The sequence below is a fragment of the Telopea speciosissima genome, chromosome 6, assembly GCF_018873765.1.
Source record: "Telopea speciosissima isolate NSW1024214 ecotype Mountain lineage chromosome 6, Tspe_v1, whole genome shotgun sequence".
Taxonomy (NCBI): domain Eukaryota; kingdom Viridiplantae; phylum Streptophyta; class Magnoliopsida; order Proteales; family Proteaceae; genus Telopea; species Telopea speciosissima.
The window spans coordinates 60,840,949-60,859,281 of record NC_057921.1 but is presented as its reverse complement, the minus strand read 5'-3'; the positions used below and the strand labels follow the sequence as shown (position 1 = coordinate 60,859,281).

Here is an 18,333-nt window from a genome sequence, read left to right as displayed (position 1 = left end):
TACTAATGAGAATTCCACCGAGCTATGATCCGACAGCCCCAAAACAAATCCATCCTAATCTCCCCCATCCCCAGCGAAAAAAAAGGGAGTGGGAAGCAAAATACATGCTCTAATAACAATCACTTCGCAACTTTGGTAGCAAACCAAACTATTGCTCATAACTGTCACATGACCTCCAAATTCCCATCCTTCTACAATAGGCCATTGGATGCCAAACCACGACCAAAAAATGCAATTAGCAGTGGGTTTCTTCTTAAGCAAGTCATGAAATCATCTCTACTACAAATTCCGTCACCATCAGTATCAAATATGTTGAACATTTCTCCAACCTGAACATGCAAAAGGATTTGAAAATGGTACTAGATAGCAACAAAATAAAGTGATGCAATTCCAAAATGTCAAATTTACTGGAAGAAAAAGTGGTTTCCCAACCTCTTCTTCACTCACATCTGGCATTTCTAGGTTAAGAATATCTTGTAACTGCAGAGTGCATTCAGAAGCCAACATTAATGTGGATGCGGCATTATTATGAAAATTGGAAGTGAAACTATTTAAGTGTGCAATGGAAAAAGATCATATATAAGGTATTACCTGCTGTTGTGATATATAATTACATTCTCTACCATCACATTCAGTGAAAGCCGATTCACAGGCTTGCGAGAATAATGGCTGCTTTAGGATATGAGCTGATCCGAAAAAGAACTGCAAGTTTTATACTCCAGTAGTTACATGTCTGCCTATAAACTTAACAATTGGATCCACGTACAAGACCATTGCATAAAAAGGGTAACCAGCACTGGGAACAACTAAGTTCCTTCAAGGATTGCTTTGACATGGAAACTGAATTGAATATACATCCAAAAGGAAACCATTGATAGAACACTCATGAAGCAGGATTTTAAAAATAAGCCACTGGAGAGAGGGTCATTTTTTTGGGGGGGGGGGGTGTTTGGGGTTTAGAGGAGTCGGGTCTCACAAAGAACATTTAAATTTCTTTAAAGCAAAGGTTTGACCCTCAGTCCAGAAACATTTTCCTACAAGCTCTATGAATGTTTCATGGTTACAAGCTACAACGGATAATGGGGAACACTTTAGGAAGTAATTCACAAGATCTTCCTTGAGAAACTACAATAATGATAAAATCCATATATATCAAGAGTATACCTGTCTAAACGTAACCGATCCCTGCTTTTCCACATCCAGATATCCAAAGATCTGGAATGGAGACAACGGGGAATATATTTAGTTAATGGAAACAGAACAGTGAATCATAAAAATGAACAGATGTGATAAAAGAAAAATCTCAGAATAGAAAATGGTTTCAAACCATATAATAACCAAATAAAATTTGATACATTTAGAAAATATCTTATGAAAAGCACTCACCAAAGTTCTCTACAGTTGAAAATATACATGATAGATATATGCTATGTTACCATCCTTACATGGGATCTTTATCACCTCCAGTTTGCTGACCGGCCCAGTTCCCCAGTTCCTCTAACAAAAGGGGGCTGAAATGACCTCTCTACCCATGCCCAAACACCCTGCCCGGGTGGGGTCCACCATCCCCCTATTAGAGGAACTGGGGAACTGGGCCGGTCAGCAAACTGGAGGTGATAATTTTCCTCCTTACATGCCTATGAAGCAGTTTTTCTACAACAAAGATCAAAGCCTATGTAAAATAGAGATTAATGGTTAGGAAAATGTTTAGAGGACCCCAAGGCAATCCGACCACTGAATGGAATAGCAACACTTGGGAGTTTTTTTCCTACCCTCTTATAAATCACATAGAAAAGTAATTATTCCATATCCAAATGATGAGGTAATTGTTATCACATCCTCTGGGCAGCTGACCTGGGGTCATAGCACTGCTCTAATGGTTATTACTACATTTACTCCATGTTCTCTTTTAAGTCAATAATACAACTGTAGAAACAATTTTATGAACTGATTTAAGATTTGTATCCGAGCATAAAATGCAGCAGATCAGGTCCATTTAAGTGCGTTCAGAACTTGAGATTATATGTGCTTAAATAATCTGGGTTTGGATCAATCATGTCACCTCTTTTGCAGATTCAGATCTGGCTCCTGGATTTATAGAGAGTCAGCATATTTCATAGGATTCATAACCAGACTTAACAGCACCCTTCGTAGTGAGTAACAGAGGTACTTTTCCCGTCTTTAATGCTGGACTTAATTCAGGACAAAGATCATGTAAAAGAGAATCTTGAAACTTATATTGCGATAATAAAAACCTAATATATCCACTGCATATCTGAGTTGTGCATGTCATTCCTGAGGTTGTAACATCAGAAGACCACAAGGAGCTGGTGTAGGCAGGAATTTTTATCACCTCAAGTACAGTACACCTCAAGTGCACCAAAAAGGTACATCTGACGGTACACCTTAAAGTGGTTTTGTTTAAAACACTCCCCCAAGTGCATGTGCACCGTCAGATGTACCTTTTTGATGCACTTGAGGGTATAATGTACTTGAGGGGATAAAGGTCCGTGTAGGCAGATGCCTTCAACACATAAAGCTTGGCACTCAGGCACACCATGCACTAACCTAAGCATATATCTGCACTGTATATCTGAGTTGTGCATGTCATTCCTGAGGTTAACATCAGAACACCACAAGGAGCTGGTGTAGGAAAATGCCTTCAACACATAAAGCTTGGCATTAAGGCACACAATGTACTTCAAAAATGGGGATCACAAATCTTATCACATGCACACACACACATGCAACCTCATTATTTTCTAAAAATCTTCTGGAAAGATTTCAGAATTTGATCTTCCTATAAGAATACTAATATGCTCTTCTGACAAGGCAAGACTGGAGATTCTTTTTGTGTAGTGTTCCAGTTTTTTTTTTTTTTGTATGGCCTCAGATTTTGAGGCCTTCTATAGCTTGAGTACAGGAGTTATGATGATGTTGGGACTTGGGAATCTCAAAGCAAGTAAAGAAATAAGAAATAACGCTTAAATTATATGGTAGTTATATTTTGCCTCAGGTTATTTGGAATATCTTTTGATTGTAGGGTCCACACAGTGAATTATCAGGGGTTGGGCTCCTTGACACTTTAAGGAGCTTGTTTGCAAGTGTCTAAGGGTTAAAAGGGTTTGGGGAGAGTCTAAATCATCAAAAGCTATAATGGTATCCATAATCCAATTGACTAATGTATGTAGGGTTATTTTCATATTACCTGCAACTGGGTTTGGTTAGATTTGAGTTCTATTTTCAGCAACTATATGAAAAGCACTTCTGTTTCAAGAAATTGTCTCGCTAAATAGTATTCATAGATACTCGTATAGTTTTCTTGTGCATTGCATAACCAAAATAAACCAGTAGTAATCAAGGAACTGTAGGTGCCGAATCAGCACCTAGGTTGATCCAGGAATTCTCGCAACACCAGTTTTGATAGAGACTGAAGGACAATACAATTAATATCTTTATCTAAATGGAGTGTCTGAATGACACCTCTATAAGTGTATTTAGAACTTGACACCTTCTTTCAATTGCCCCTTGTCTTATCCTCAAAAGTTATTTAAGTTAGGGGTATAGAAGCGTTTCAAAAATAACTTGAAATTGACATATCATTATGTCATTATCAAAAGTTGTCATGGTCATGCTCATTTTTCGAGTACACATGTGAAATGACAATATTTACCCTTGTTAGAAAAAAAATTGTATGTTTTACTAAAAGGGCAAGAAAGTACGGTGACAAATTATTTGACACCTCAGGGGTGTCAACAATAAAACTAGAGGACATTCATACTAGGCACCAGTTTTTGCGGACATTCATGAAGAGATAACCACAGGCAGTATACAAGGATACACAATAACATCAAGAAAGTATAAACTGCTCAGGCAACTGACCTTCTCTAAAAGAGGACATGCCCTCAGCCTTAGAACCCTCAAGAAGTCGTGGATTTTGACACGCCCCCTGTGAACAGGATGACACAAGAGAATATGAAAATCTTGTCTGTTGTAACTTGAATGATGCAAATTAGATGTCATGTCACAATACTCAAGAAGCAGATGACAGAAAACAATTTTAGCATTATCAAGTGCAATCAAATCAATCTAAGCAGCTTGCCAGTGGTAATATACTAATATATGATAGATAGGATAACCTAATCACAGTTCAAACCACAAATATGAAATCCATAGGCAGATTAATCCTAATAAAATCCTAAAAGCAAATTCATGATTAATAATTAGATCATTGATAGGTAAATAAATAAACCTAAGCAGCTTGCCTCCTAAAAAGACATAATTGCCGAATGCGCAGCTAGGTCAGCATCTGTGCAAAAAGAACAAAAGCTTGACGCTCAATGGTATACTGAAAACAAAAGCTAAAGAAAATTACCGATATTTCAGGGAATTACTAGTACAAGGCCATAAAGACATGGCAAAGGTTATTGCAACCCAACCCATGACTAAAGACATGGTTCCAATAAACTGAAACAAAACCAAAGCTAACAAGAACTATTAGTGACTTCAGTGAGTTGATGCTAGTGTTTGCAATTTGTATTGATCCCTCTTTCGGGTAAATAGACTTATAGACCTCAGGACCTTAGTTGAAAAGCAATCATGGCCAAAACTCAGACCATGTAGCCTAGACTCATGGGCAAAGACAAAGGAGAAGTTATGGCTAGTTTCCCTAAAGGGGTTCTCGTTTATTTAAAAGGATAAGGAGAGGTTCAAATAAAACTCATCCTTAAATCATAAAGATTAAGAGGAAACTAGCAAATAGTGAAAAGGTATCAAAGCCTCGAGTTTCAGTATCCCAGCAATGCATACATTTTCTATTTGAGAGGGGCCATTATATTTACAGTCCATTCTTGGGTCAAAATCTACTACTTAAGTCTTCGATTAGGTGTAACATATACTACTCATAAGAAATTTGGGAATTGCAGCCCAATATGTCCTCTCCCCCCCCCCCCCCCCAAAAAAAAAGAAGGAAAGAAAAGTGTCATGCATGTGTATCTAAAGCACTTAATTCTATCAAAACAAGGAAATTTACTTAGAAGATTGTTCTCCCACTAGAGGGCAAGCCTCGGTGCAACGGTAAGGTTGCTCTATCGCGACCTAGTGGTTGCACGTTCGAGTTGGGAAACAGCCTCTCTGCAAAGCGCAGCAAGGCTGCATACATTATGACCCTCCCCAATCCCTGTAGTGGCGGGAGCCTTGTGCGCTGCATATGCGCTTTTTTTTTTTTAATGTTCTCCCACTGTTGGTGTACAATATCGTGGATCTCATTGCATTATTAAAGCATGAACGGCCAGAAATATAGGATTTACTTGATTTTGTGAGCAAATGACAATCCTTTTTTATTTTGTATCAGCAACAAAAGAGTTTTACTAGGGGAAAAAAGAGGGAAACAGAACAAAAAGCTCACTCAACAAGAGGCACCAAAACCAAACAAAAGATCCAGAAAACAAAAACTTTACTGCTAAAACACCATACATTCTCCCCAAACCCCCAAGTTCCTCGATTAAAAACATCTCACAAGCCGCTCCTCTTTCCCCCACCAACCCACCAGAAAAAAAAGGCTACATAAATAAATAAAGAACATATTTCAGAAATAACCTGATCCATCTTCTTTAGAGTGTTCCACAACAGCCTCTCCAAACTTGCTGAACTCCTCCCTTCGAAGAACATTTCCCAATGTTCCCCACATCCCATGCCAGTATTACTAACCCAATTAATTTTTTTATTTAATTTTGGGTATCAACCCAAATGCCTTGCTTGCTTCTGTTGGTTGTGACATACTTCTTAAATTCTAGCACTTTCATCTTTGCTTAAAACTTCTACAGAGAAAACAGATGTTCAACCAACATTGCAACCCTTCAACAAAAAGATCATACAACCTGAGGTGTTCACCACTATGGTTGGAAATAGCATAAGAATGCTTATGTTGAATGATGTTGGATATCAAGGAGCAAATACTATTGTTATGGCTCCTTGACAGCCTAAACAACAGATAATGCAAAATAATAAATGCACTTCAGTGTTACAATACCAAATAAAAGAAGAAAATACAATAAACCCACATCAGCAGTTCAGCACATGCACATAATGTTCCAATTTGGTGAGACATTATTCAAGGAGAACTCAAATGTACTCAGACAGATGATTATTACCTAGGATCTGGATTCATAGAAAGGAACTTATCCAAAAACTCCACAGCTTCCTGTGTGCTTATGTTGAATGACTGTATAATGGACAAGAAGAAAATGAAGTCAGCTTTTCTTTGATCCAGCACAATATGCACAAGATGAATATTCATAAAAAGGAGGATAGAAAAGCAGAAGACTATCTCAACCTGAACATATACTGTACATTAGGAAACAATTTTTCTATTTCACATAATGAAGCAATTGCCACAAATTGATGGCACCTTTGGAGATTTCAAAGTTTTCTCCAGTCCTACAGACATCAAACATTTCTGCAGATGCATAATGAGGGCTCGACTTCTAGGACAGGAGAATATAATGCTTGAATACTACTCTGCCTATGGTTTGCGTTTTGGTGCATTTGTACATCCTTGTGAGAGTGGGAAATCAACCTTTAGACCCACCCCTTCTGATTTTGCGGTACTTAATAGGACGTCTCTCTCTCTCTCTCAACCTTTAGATTAAAATATAAAAGGGCAAAAGAAGATTGATTCGGTTTTCCATACTATTGTTTTGGTTTTACATACCATTTTCACCAAAAGCTATCATTAAACACCTAAACAGTTTTTACCCCCATAAAAGGATGCCTAGATAAGAAGCCACACTGTATGCATTAAAATATAGTCATATGGGACTATTAGATGTTAAAGGTATTTGAAATTAAAACTCACAGTTTCGACCTTAGACATTTCTACCATATAAGTTGAAGGTTTCTCCTGCAAAATGAAATAAGAACAATATATTAATTGTTCAAGTAATAAAAGAAGGGATGGATTTTATGGATGAAATTTTGAAAAATGTAATGAGATAAACCAGAAACAAATTCATAAAAGCTGTCACTAAAGTTTGAAACTGAACTACTTCAAGGTTCAGCCACACTCCAAAAAACTGGAGTACCAAAGAACACATTTGATAAAGATTATAGAACAGAACAAATATGTCCAAATTAATTTGTCTATTCATGACTTCAATTAGTCGAAACTCCCGAACCCACTGCCTGGAGTTGAAGGTGGATGGGGTAGGTTCAAATCAGAAAAAAAAATTGAACTTGAGCCTAACGGCTCTAACCTAGGTACCAAGGGTTCAAATGGGTTCAACAGAACGACAGCTCTTCAATCATATGTCCAGTTAGGTTGGAGCTAGAAGCTTAATCTAGGTACCAAGGGGTCAAATGGGCTCAACAAAATGCTAATTCTTCAATCAGATGTCAGGTTAGGTTGGACCTAGGGGATAACCGGGTTTGAATAGACCAAAAGACCAACCTAATCCACCTGTCAACTGGAGGGTTACAGTTTTGCCAACAAAGGCTCAGGAAAAAGTGATGTTGAGAATTATCTACCCCAACCTAGGATGCTAAAGTTAGTGACACTACAAGATCACTATTTGACTTGATCATTCTTCTTAGTGTTAACAGTCTCTCTATCAATACATTATACCACTTACCAGTAGAGGTGCTAGCAGGCAATGTCATAAATTGACTACAAAAATTTTTCCAAAAATAATCGCAGAAATTATAAGAATGCTCTAAACAGATGTCCTTGGATACGATTCAGAAGTTATTGTCCAACCACAAATTCTGGATAGAGTGCTGTGGTGTCCAAACAACAGAGAGGGTCTCATTCCAGAGAGTGCATTGCTGGTGAAGTTGAGGGATTTTTCAATTTGCAGGTTTTATAGAGAAACCAGAATTTGGTTGAGGGTGATTAATCTGTCTATAATATGTTTCAATTCAAAATAATCACCCCTAGCAAAACATGTTGCCAATGGCATTATATATGATAAGTGATAATTTTTTACCTGTTTTGACTGTGAGGCTTTTGTTAGAAGCAACAAATCCCCATAAGCATGAGATGTTTGTACAACATTGAGTGCACTTGCGATAGTATAGCTAGTCTGTGTGGTCAAATCAATTAAGTTAGAAATTTAAAATCTAGAGCACAAACAGAACTAACAGAAAGAAATACATGTGTTCCCAGAAGGAGCCTTCTAAAATGGAGGCATAGAAAAACATTAGGCTGCCTGCTGGCAGTGCATTGTATAAAAATAAGTATCCGTACTACAACCAGGAGTACATATCTGTGGGCGAGTTCAGGTGGGTTCCTTGACTAGCCTAGCAACAGTATATCAGGTATAATACTTTTAAAAAAAAAACGTCAAGGTAATAAGGTGTGAAAAATCAAAGAAAAAAGCACTTAAAAATTAACTTTAATAAAGATGCAGAAGAGGACAAATGGCTAAAAAGATAAATCTTTAGGTTAGGGAGGAGTGAAACAGAGCAGTAGATTATTAAAACAAAGTGGGAAACTGGCCACAAATGATTGTTTTAAAAGGAAAGATCATCAACACATTATCTATTCAATATGTTATCTTCTAACTAAAAAAATCATAATAATAGAGGATAGATGAACACAAATTCATACAAACAAAGATTAATGCAAAGATAATTGGGGAAGAACGTATTGATTATGGAAAGAAGCGAAGAAAAGCCAGTTATTTTACAAAAAATTTTACTGTTTAAGAAAATATAATGTTATTAACAATGTTATCTACATTATAGCCCCATTACTATAGAAAATACGAAACAAAAATATCCATAATCTATGCAGATGCGCTGTTTTGTGTATATAACTGCTATCTTTGATGGCAGATACCCAACTCAAATTTTACCAAGATTTCTATCAATAAGTGCATATAGGAAGTGGGTGTGTTTGTATCAAAATTTGCATGCACAACAAAGTATAGAGGAGACTCAACATGAACTTACCCTCTCAGCAAAATGGGCAGCACTTTCTTTTTGGTTCTCGAGAGGTGAAACAATGGAAAGATATTCAACCTGTCAAATCCAGAATAAGACCACTAAATTAAAATTACATAATTTCAGAAGACAAAAGAACGAATTTGTTGAATTGAGTAATTAATTGAGCAGGGGTTAAATATTTAAATTGTAATAAAATGAATTAATTCAGAGATCAAGGCTTAAATGGGTAGCATAAACATAACAGAGTCTGATGCTTGGCTAATTTTGAATAAAATCCATACAACTTAGGGAGATGAAATGAAACAAGGATGCCAATCATCGGAGTATCTAAATATTAGGCCAACTTTTATTACATCAAATTGAATCTCAACCATAATATAAAAGATTATTATATTATAAAGGAAGTCTAACTAGCAACCAGTCACTATGGGTTGATACTATTGACTGAAATGAGAAGATTCCAGATTACGAAAAAAAAAAAAAAAAGGGTTAAGAAATGGTGGTCCTGCTAACAAGAATATTAGACTTTACAGAATCCAGTTGGAAATGATGATCAAGCTGAGGTTTTATCCTAGGCAAGCTTTACTCAGGCAAGCATCATTGACATGATTGCAACAATGCTGATCAAACATATGCAGTCTAAATCAGCACCAGATGCCAATAAACTGAGAGTTCAGCACATACAGTATATGAATTCTTTGAGAGTATATTTCATCTGAGAGAGACACCCATCTATCATTGGTTCAAAGTCATTTGGTGGCCCAAAATAGGAGAAAGACTAGAGAACAATCAACTGGTCCCACGTTGAATTAACTTCCAAGAGTGGGTTAAAATATATTTTCTGAATTTGATGGGTATTAACCAGCCACATGTATCCCAATACATGGGATAACAGACATCCCATGGAGAGCAACTCTGTACAATGACATGAATGATATTGACTTCCAAGTTAGAAAAGCAGGACTTCATCAGCATAATAAACAGGTATGTTTTTATGGCACATCTTGCAATCAAATACACATTCTAATAGAAGAAACAAGATTTTAGAGAGGTGATCTCAGTAGTTTGAGCTAAAATGTATCAAACCTTTTGTCACTAAATTGGGTATTTACCCTGAAATTTTAAAAAAGAAAGACAATAAGTGGATAACTTCACCCACAAAAGAAGTGGTTCTGCACCAATATTGCACCAATATAGAGGTAGGTCATCAGTAAATTGTGCACTCTTTCCGGTATAACAGTCACCCTGAAAGTTCCCAGGATTTGAGTTACTTTGTAGGAGGCTAGGAGCAACATGCAGGGTTCCAGGACTGCAATCAAAATTCGATGTAGAAATTGGAGACTTATTGGTTTTACCAGTTGGGATGGAAAAACTTCTTAAGCTTAACTAGGGGTGTCAATAAAGCCCGTTTGGCCCTGTTAGAATATATGGGCCAGAATACCGTAGGGGTATTCTGGTCCTTTTTCCCACTTTATCTCCCACTTTCTCCCTCTTTATTTTCTGTTTTTATTCTTCTGTAATTTGCCTTTTATTTCTGTATTTTTCCCCTTGTCGATCTCTATTAGAATAGACAAGGGGAGCACTCCTAGTTTGACTAGGAGTGTGCATTCCTAGTTGTTTCTATTTCTGCTATTAGCACTCCTACTTTGATTAGGAGTTGTACTCTTTGATTCTATTACTATAAATAAAGGGCTAAGTGATAGGATTAATCACTTAAGCATTAATCAACTAGTTATTCTCTCAACATGGTATCAGAGCCACGATTCTAACCTAAATTTTTTTTTTTTTTTTTTCCCCACCCTCCCATCGTGTTCTCTTCTCTTTCCCCTCTCTCTCGATCTCTTTTCTCTTCCTTCTCCTTGCTTCTTCTCCTTATCTAAGGGCAGCACTGCAGAGGTGATCTTATGATCTAGTTGCTGCCCCTTCTCACCTCTTTTTTTTCCTAATTCATGACCTAATTTTCCTGTTCGATGGCTGCTGCTAGTTCCCTCTTGCGGAACCCGCCTTGAGCCCGGACCCGACCCGACCCGACCCGACCTGACCCTGATTTTTCAGCCCGAAGGGCGGGTTAGGGTTTAGAAATAGCTTGACCCTGGCAGGGTCGGGTCGGGATCGGGTTTAGGCCTCGGGTTGAGCCCGGCCCGGCCCTGCCCGACCCTGAATTGCTTATAAGTAAATATATAGATATATAGATATTTATATATATATTATATTCTTCTTTATCCTAACAAAAAATAATAAAAAAAACACTCAAAACCCTCGAAACCTAAAAACGATTCACATTTGACTCTTTCCCTTCTCTGTCCCTTCATCCGCCGTCCCCAAACCCCATCTCTTTCCCTCTGCGGTGTCTGGATTAGCCTGGCGATTCACATTTCACTCTTTCCCTTCATGCGCCGTCTCCAAACCCCATCTCTTTCCCTCTGCGATGTCTGGATTAGCCTCATCTATCGTTCTCGTTTGGACTTTGGAGATGAGATACGCCAATACTTCCTTTTCTTCTGGAGAAAGTGCTACCGTCAACGTCAGAAGTGTTGCCAGAAGGAAAGCAAGATGGTCGGAGACAACGGGTGGTGATGGGTGAACCTTGTGCTTCGTCATACCTATCCAAACTGAAAACGCTGATAACCCTTTTCTTCTTCTCTTTCTATTTTTTTTTTTTTTTTTTTTTTTTTTCTCTCTGTCTCTTCCTTTTTCTGTCTGTACACTTTGTTTCTTGGATTTTCTTCTGGTTTGGAAATTGGATTGAGAGTTTTGAAGTGAAGTTTGAAGGGTTGTTGAGGTTGAGGGTTTTACTTCATCTCTCTCTCTCCACTCTCCCACACATCATCAGGGACAGGTCAATCAGGGCCAACCCGACCCTGCCCAACCTTATCAGGTCAGGTCGGGCCGGGTTAGGGAAAACCCTAGCAGGGTCGGGTCAGGGTTGAGGGTTTCTTGGCCCTGCCAGGGTTGGGTCAGGGTCAGGGTCAGGGTCAGGGTTTAGGTTAAGGCCTCTAGGGTCAGGGTCGAGGTTTAGGCAGGCCCGGCCCAACCTGACCCATTGACACCCCTAAGCTTAACGGGTGCTTCTGGAAGCTTAAGTGTATTGTGGAATATGAAAACAGGGATCGGTTTGCTGCAATGAACATCGACAACCATGATGATTGAGTTATAAAGTTTTTAATGAACCTCTTTGCTAGCTTTCACACCTCATTAGCAACTGATGTATATGTGTGTGTGTGTGTGTGTGCGCGCGCGCGAGAGAGAGAGAGAGAGAGAATTTAATGGTTAAGCAAAATCTATGCAATGGCAATAAATCAAGACAAACTACAGGAATGAATGAATCCATGTGAAAGCAATATAACTAGGGGTGTCAAAAAAGCCCGCTCGGCCCGAACCCGCTATGAGCCCGGCCCGGACCCGACCCTGATTTTTCAGCCCGAAGGGCGGGTCAGGGTTTAAAAATTGCTTGACCCTGGCAAGGTCGGGTTGGGATCGGGTTTAGGCTTTGGGTTGAGCCCGGCCCGGCCCGGCCCGACCCTGTATTGTTTATAAGCATATATGTATTTTTTTATATATACAATATATACTTATATAGATATTTATATTATACTTTTTCTTTATCCTAACACTAAAAAAATAAAAAATAATAAAAGAAGCACTCAAAACCCTAAAAACGATTCACATTTCATTCACTCCCATCTCTTTTCCTTCACACCGTTTCTGCAAATCTTCTCCAAACGAAACAGCCTAAAGCCGTTCTCTTTCCCTTCTCTTTCTCTTCTCTTTCCCTTTCTCTTTTCCTTCGGCCTTCCATCGTCCCATTGTGCGATTTCTGCAAATTATCCCCACATCGAAAAATAATAGGGAAGAATCGTTGAACCTGAAGGAGTTTTGAAGTCTGAAGGAGTTGAACATTTGCATCTGAAGGTGATTCTGGAAGGGAAGTTGTAACAGAACCCTCTGCGATGTCTAGATATCTGGATTAGCCTCATCTATCGTTCTCGTTTGGACTTTGGAGGAGAAGGCTGACGAGGAGAACTGCAAGGCGAGTTTGGACCAATTAGGTATGTCCGATTGTTCTTCTTTTTCTGTATCTCTCTCTTGGCTTTGTCTCTCGCTCTCTTCTCTTTGCTCTTTCTCCTTGTTTTTTTCTGCTTTTCACTGGGTTGAACCCCAGAAGGGGTTAATCGAAGTTTTAGAGGAAAAAAAAAAGAGTGTTTTGCTATGGAAGTCCAGGGTTTTTGTTTGCTTGCTTGTTTGTTCACTGTTACAGGCTTACAGCAGGGGGTAATAAAAGGAAAATAGGTTGTTACTGTTGGAATCGGAAGGTGGGTTGGGGAGATGGGGCTTTTGTAGATAATTTTTTTACAGCTCTCTGTGGCAGAGGGCAAAGGCATGGAAGACAAAACTGGGTGTAGAATGTAAAACAGAGATCTCTTGAACTGTTGAATTAATGGATGGAAACAGATACATACCCAAATCCATGTCTTTTCTTAGATAATTTTTTTTCTTAAATTTATTTTGGATTATTGAATACTTTTTTGTGTGGCTTTTAGTAACCCGATCTTCGGGTTAGTGTGATGGTTACACAGTCATGAGATTGATGATGCTTCCCCTGTTTTTTTTCAGCTTAATGTGACATAAGGTTTCAAGAGAGGTGGATTGGAGTGGGTCTTACCCTTGGGTAGCTTCGGCATGAACTACTCAAACTCTATAGTCAGAATTTTGAATTTTTTATATGTATAAGATGTTATATTGGTTAAGGCTTTAATGATCTTGAGTATTGTGAGCTTCTTGCCCTGTTTCTTTGTCTTGGCTTTTTGATCGGTCATGGTGTTTGAATGTAACATGATTATAAGCTGTCCTTTTTTACTGTTTCAAATTAAGTTAAAATGTTTTACTTGCAATGCTGACAAATCCTAGAAAATTACAATCTGATCAACTTTGACATAATAAAAATTTCAGTCATAAGAAAAACCATTTCCAAAAAAAATAAATAAATAAATAAAGTCAAGGTTAGGGTCAATCAGGGCCAACCCGACCCTGCCTGACCATATCAGGGTCGGGTTGGGTCGGGCCGGGTTAAGGAAAACCCTGGCAGGGTCGGGTCGGGTCAGGGTTGAGGGTTTCTTGACCCTGCCAGGGTTGGGTCAGGGTCAGGGTTTAGGCAGGCCCGACCCAACCCGACCCATTGACACCCCTAAATATAACATAACATACAGCCAAGAGATCAGATGGAATGACTTGATGTCCTTTATTCATTTTAAATGAATAATTAGATATATACAATATACATATACATGCGTAGAATAAAAACAGTACCTCCATGAAATTGTGAAATTGGGTGAACATTCTGAACATGAGCTTTACCAAGCTAATATAGCCCCTACAATAGATCGCATAAAGATGACACAACAAATTAGCCAAAATTTAAGACAGCTATCAAGGAGGTATCCATATAAGCATGAAGTCCTACCAAGACTGATCAAAGTGCACATGTGGATAGCGAACAACTACTGGCTGGATTGGATAACCAGGAATGAATGCACCAAGTTGGAAAGCAATAAGGACCCTCCCATTAGTTGTGGTGCCCTCAGGGAACAATAGAACTCGAGGATAGTCATCACAAGAAGCCTTTCTCTGTATTCAGATCCTTCAAAGCACATTTCTGTATCAAATGGCTTATAAAACGATACATCTTATTCTTTGAATTTCATTTAATAAAGTAAGAAGTAGAAATTTGGCAACAAATTGAAGACTAGTTAGAAAGCTACAGAATTTATCATACATGACTATCAGAAGATTATGGAATAGCAACCACTGCAATTCGTAAAGCACGTTCTGACATGATGTTACCACATAATGAAGAATATGTAATGTGATTTCAAAAAATACATAGTGAAGGACCATGGAGGAAACCAGACCATAATTAGTTAGTTCATTCACAACACTCGTACTCTCATTCCAGAGTCTGTAATGTACGTATATTTTACATATGCTTTTGAAGAAGAGTTAATTACATACTTCACATATGTCTGTGTATAGTATTAAAATATGTATATCTAGTTTGTGTTTGTGAAATTATAACAGAGTGTATCTACATGTTGCCATTTCAAATTTACAAGGAAGCAGACTGGAATGATTTAGAAGAAAAAAAAGCACCTGACAGTAGGTTAACTTCAAAACCTCAATAACCATGCGATAAGAAAGACCTTAGAAACATCTGATCCAATTCCTAAAAGAGATGAGCATATATCAAGAGATCCAGTCTCCACTGCCAAATGATCTCTTGAACTCAACAAGGTCAAAGATGCTGTGGAGAAACAGAGTTTTGAAACGATAACCCGATTCGTTAGCATGAAAACAGCCCATTTCTCGGCGTTGCTTTGAAAGCAAAGCATGGCCCAGCTATATAGACCGACAAAGGGCAAAAAGGTCGCTAAAAATTAGCCCCTAGTGAAAGAACATGACCAACTTCAAGAAGAACAGTTCCAGTTCCCAAACAGGCCAATGAAATTTATATGAACAGGGGGTGTAAGCTGCAGTAGGGAATTTCATTTACAGCATAGGATAAAGTGAACAATTCTTTGTATTAAATGAGCACCTGAACAGAAAAACCCAGTACAACTGAAGTATTCAGTGAACAACTCATTTAAGATTGGAGCCTTCATACCTTTATTTCACTAACAGCCTGCTTCCTTGATGATGCTGAGAACCTATTAACATAAACAACCTAAGAACATACAACAAAAATGGAAGCATTCATCAGGAATTAATTACATCATAAGTATCAAAAAACAAATCCAAGTACTGTAGTTAAACATCAGTAAGCCATCATGTGTAGAAAGCTACGATGTACTATTGACCTGTAAAGCATAAAATTACCTGCATTGCTCTGATAATTGTTCCAACGAAGGGTATGGCATCATGTGACTCAGAAGCAACAATGGTTGGAAATAATTCATAGAAAAAGAAAATAGGTTCAACATATGATACATGATTAGATACAACAATAGGAGCTGTCTCCCTTGGAGCAGGTTTTCCTATTCGCTTTATCCAGTGATATCTGTAACAAACCAAAAAACAAAAAAAAAAAAGAGGGATGAATAGGGAGGCATTGAATCATTAGTTCAGAATTTGAATGAAAGAGAGGATCACCATAAGAAAGAATGCATGATGATGCCAGGCCAACTCAACATATTTATTCTGATGAAGTTAAGAACATTTATTTCCCACCAGGGTTAGAGTACATTATGTAAATTGTTTCAATACAGGTGGGTTCCTTTGTACATTCCTTTTGTCTGGTGCATGATAAATTTTCACTTATCAAAAATAAATAAAAAAGAAAGCTAACAATTCCACGCGTCCAGCAGACTTCCAAATATACTCATTTTATTTAACCAGAGGAAGAGAAGAAAAACATTAAGGCCACTCCCCCCCCTCTTCCCAAAACAAAAAAGAAGTCATTCTGGAATTGAAAACTTGACTAGCATATGGAGATGTAATCCAATACAAAAACTGATTAATCGAATCACCATACTTTTCAAAGCATTATCTTAAAATTCATGCATTGTGGATTGAGCACGACTTTCTATTGTCAAGAAAAGATTTCTCCCTTCAGCATTTCACAAGGAAGGAGGGGGGGGGGGGTGAGATCAGACAGTTGTAACAGAAAATTGCCTTCACATTATCAAGCGAGCAGAATAATTTAAAGCTATTGCACATCGAATCGTTCAAGCAGTCAAAGTGGGGAAGGACCCTTTGACTGTAAAGTTAGGAAACCAAGTGTCAGTGAGGACTATGATGTCCAGTACTCAGGCTAAGTATATGTTACCATCCATGATAAACTGACGAAGTGCTTTAACTTGAAAATTGAAAACAACTTAAAACAAAAGAGCGGCTTAAGGTAAAAGCCCAACAGCTTACCCAAAACAGAAGAGAATAGAGCGAGTACAGAGGCGAGTAACCCACATGAGCCTACCCCTCCACCTGGGCATGGGATTCTGCCTATCCTTCCAACCATGTAAAGCACATATAGTAGCAACGTATCCCACCGCAAGGGATAGCCCAAATAAAATAATCCGAACAATCGCAATCGGAAAGCACACCAAAATCTTCACCCATTCGTAGAGCCCTTCGATGTTAGGCGTGTTGTTCCGAAATGGATCGATCGTTGATGGAGAAGGCACTGAAAAACTTCCGGCACCGATGAACTCGAAGGGATTCTGTTCCTCAGTCCCCTCCAATTGGTTCCCATGGTCGCAATGGTTGTTGTTCTGATGATTGGAGAAGCTTTGAATGGTGGATCGATCGCAGTCGTCGATGTCCACGATCACTTCGGCCTCGTCGAATACGTCTCTGAGGAGTTCCGAGCCCAGAAGAGGAGCTCTCAGGCAATCTTCCGCCATCAGTGCCAGGTTTTCCACTTTTCAGACAAGAAAGGAGAAGAGCGACAAGAAGAGAAGGAAGCAGCGACGCGAAGTAAGGGAGTGGTAAGACGGAGCCAGTGTTCGGTCAGGACTCGGGAGCAGGAGATAATATGGGGTGCGTGGAAATTTCTAATGGGGTACAGGAATTATAAATTATTAATTAAATAAATAGTAGTACTAATAACCGGTTACCGGTATATTTTGGGATCCCAGACGTTGGATAGCCGACGTGATACAGCAGTTAACTCCCCGTTTTCTGTGGTGTTTTTTAATTAAGGATTAATTAATAATTAAACTTTCAGAAAATGAAAACATGTGAAATCACGTGAGTTGCAGAGAGGGTAGTTGTGAACTTGTGATTCAATCTCCACTTCCACTTGTCTCCGTCCTTAGACTAATTTTTTTTTTTAATTTTATAAGATTAGACTCCCGCCCTTGATTTCTACAATATCTTTTTGGCAAGCTTAGACGTAGGGATGTAAGCGGATCGGATTGGGTTCGAATAGTGCTATATCCGCATCCGCATCCAATTAGTTTTCATATGGATTTGGATAGTATTAAACAGATATGAACACGGATATGGATCGGATATTTTATCCATTTACATGTAAATATAGTTTTTCGGATAGCTATAGCCTATTCATATCTGCATCCGTTTAGCTTTCGGATGGATTCGAAAAGTGCTAAATGGATACGGACATGAATATAGAAACAGATTTCGGCTATTCATTTATATCCCTACTTAGACTGCTTAGATTTTTTTTTTTCTTTTTTTCTTTTTTTGGGTTGGTAAACCAGTAAACAGACAGCTTATTAGTGTCACCTGAAACATGCATCCCATCGACACTCCTGCATGCAAGTGGAGGGGAAATGAATCTCACTGGCTAAGCGTGTCAAAATTCGTTCCGAACTGGCTAGACCGATGGAAATTGATTGGTTCAAGCCAGATTTGATATTATTTTTATTTCAATTTCAA

At 38.4% G+C, this 18,333-nt stretch overlaps 1 protein-coding gene across 2 annotated transcripts; it reads right to left on the bottom strand.

The window, feature by feature from the left end:
• Positions 1-31: 31 nt before the first annotated feature.
• LOC122664278 (lysophospholipid acyltransferase LPEAT2-like) lies at positions 32-17,413 on the bottom strand. 2 transcript variants are annotated; one of them, XM_043860027.1, is made up of 14 exons: positions 16,855-17,413; positions 15,814-15,994; positions 15,602-15,661; positions 14,405-14,568; positions 14,251-14,314; positions 8,950-9,018; positions 7,983-8,078; positions 6,857-6,901; positions 6,153-6,223; positions 3,883-3,949; positions 1,165-1,215; positions 592-702; positions 433-480; positions 32-329 (listed from the first exon to the last, which is right to left on the bottom strand). In XM_043860027.1, the coding sequence occupies exons 1-14, from the start codon at positions 17,334-17,336 to the stop codon at positions 192-194; spliced, it is 1,647 nt and encodes a 548-aa protein (XP_043715962.1). In that variant the 5' UTR covers positions 17,337-17,413; the 3' UTR covers positions 32-191. The 2 variants fall into 2 exon arrangements, with proteins under 2 accessions (XP_043715962.1, XP_043715963.1); XM_043860028.1 differs by lacking the exon at positions 433-480.
• Between the last annotated feature and the right edge of the window lie 920 nt (positions 17,414-18,333).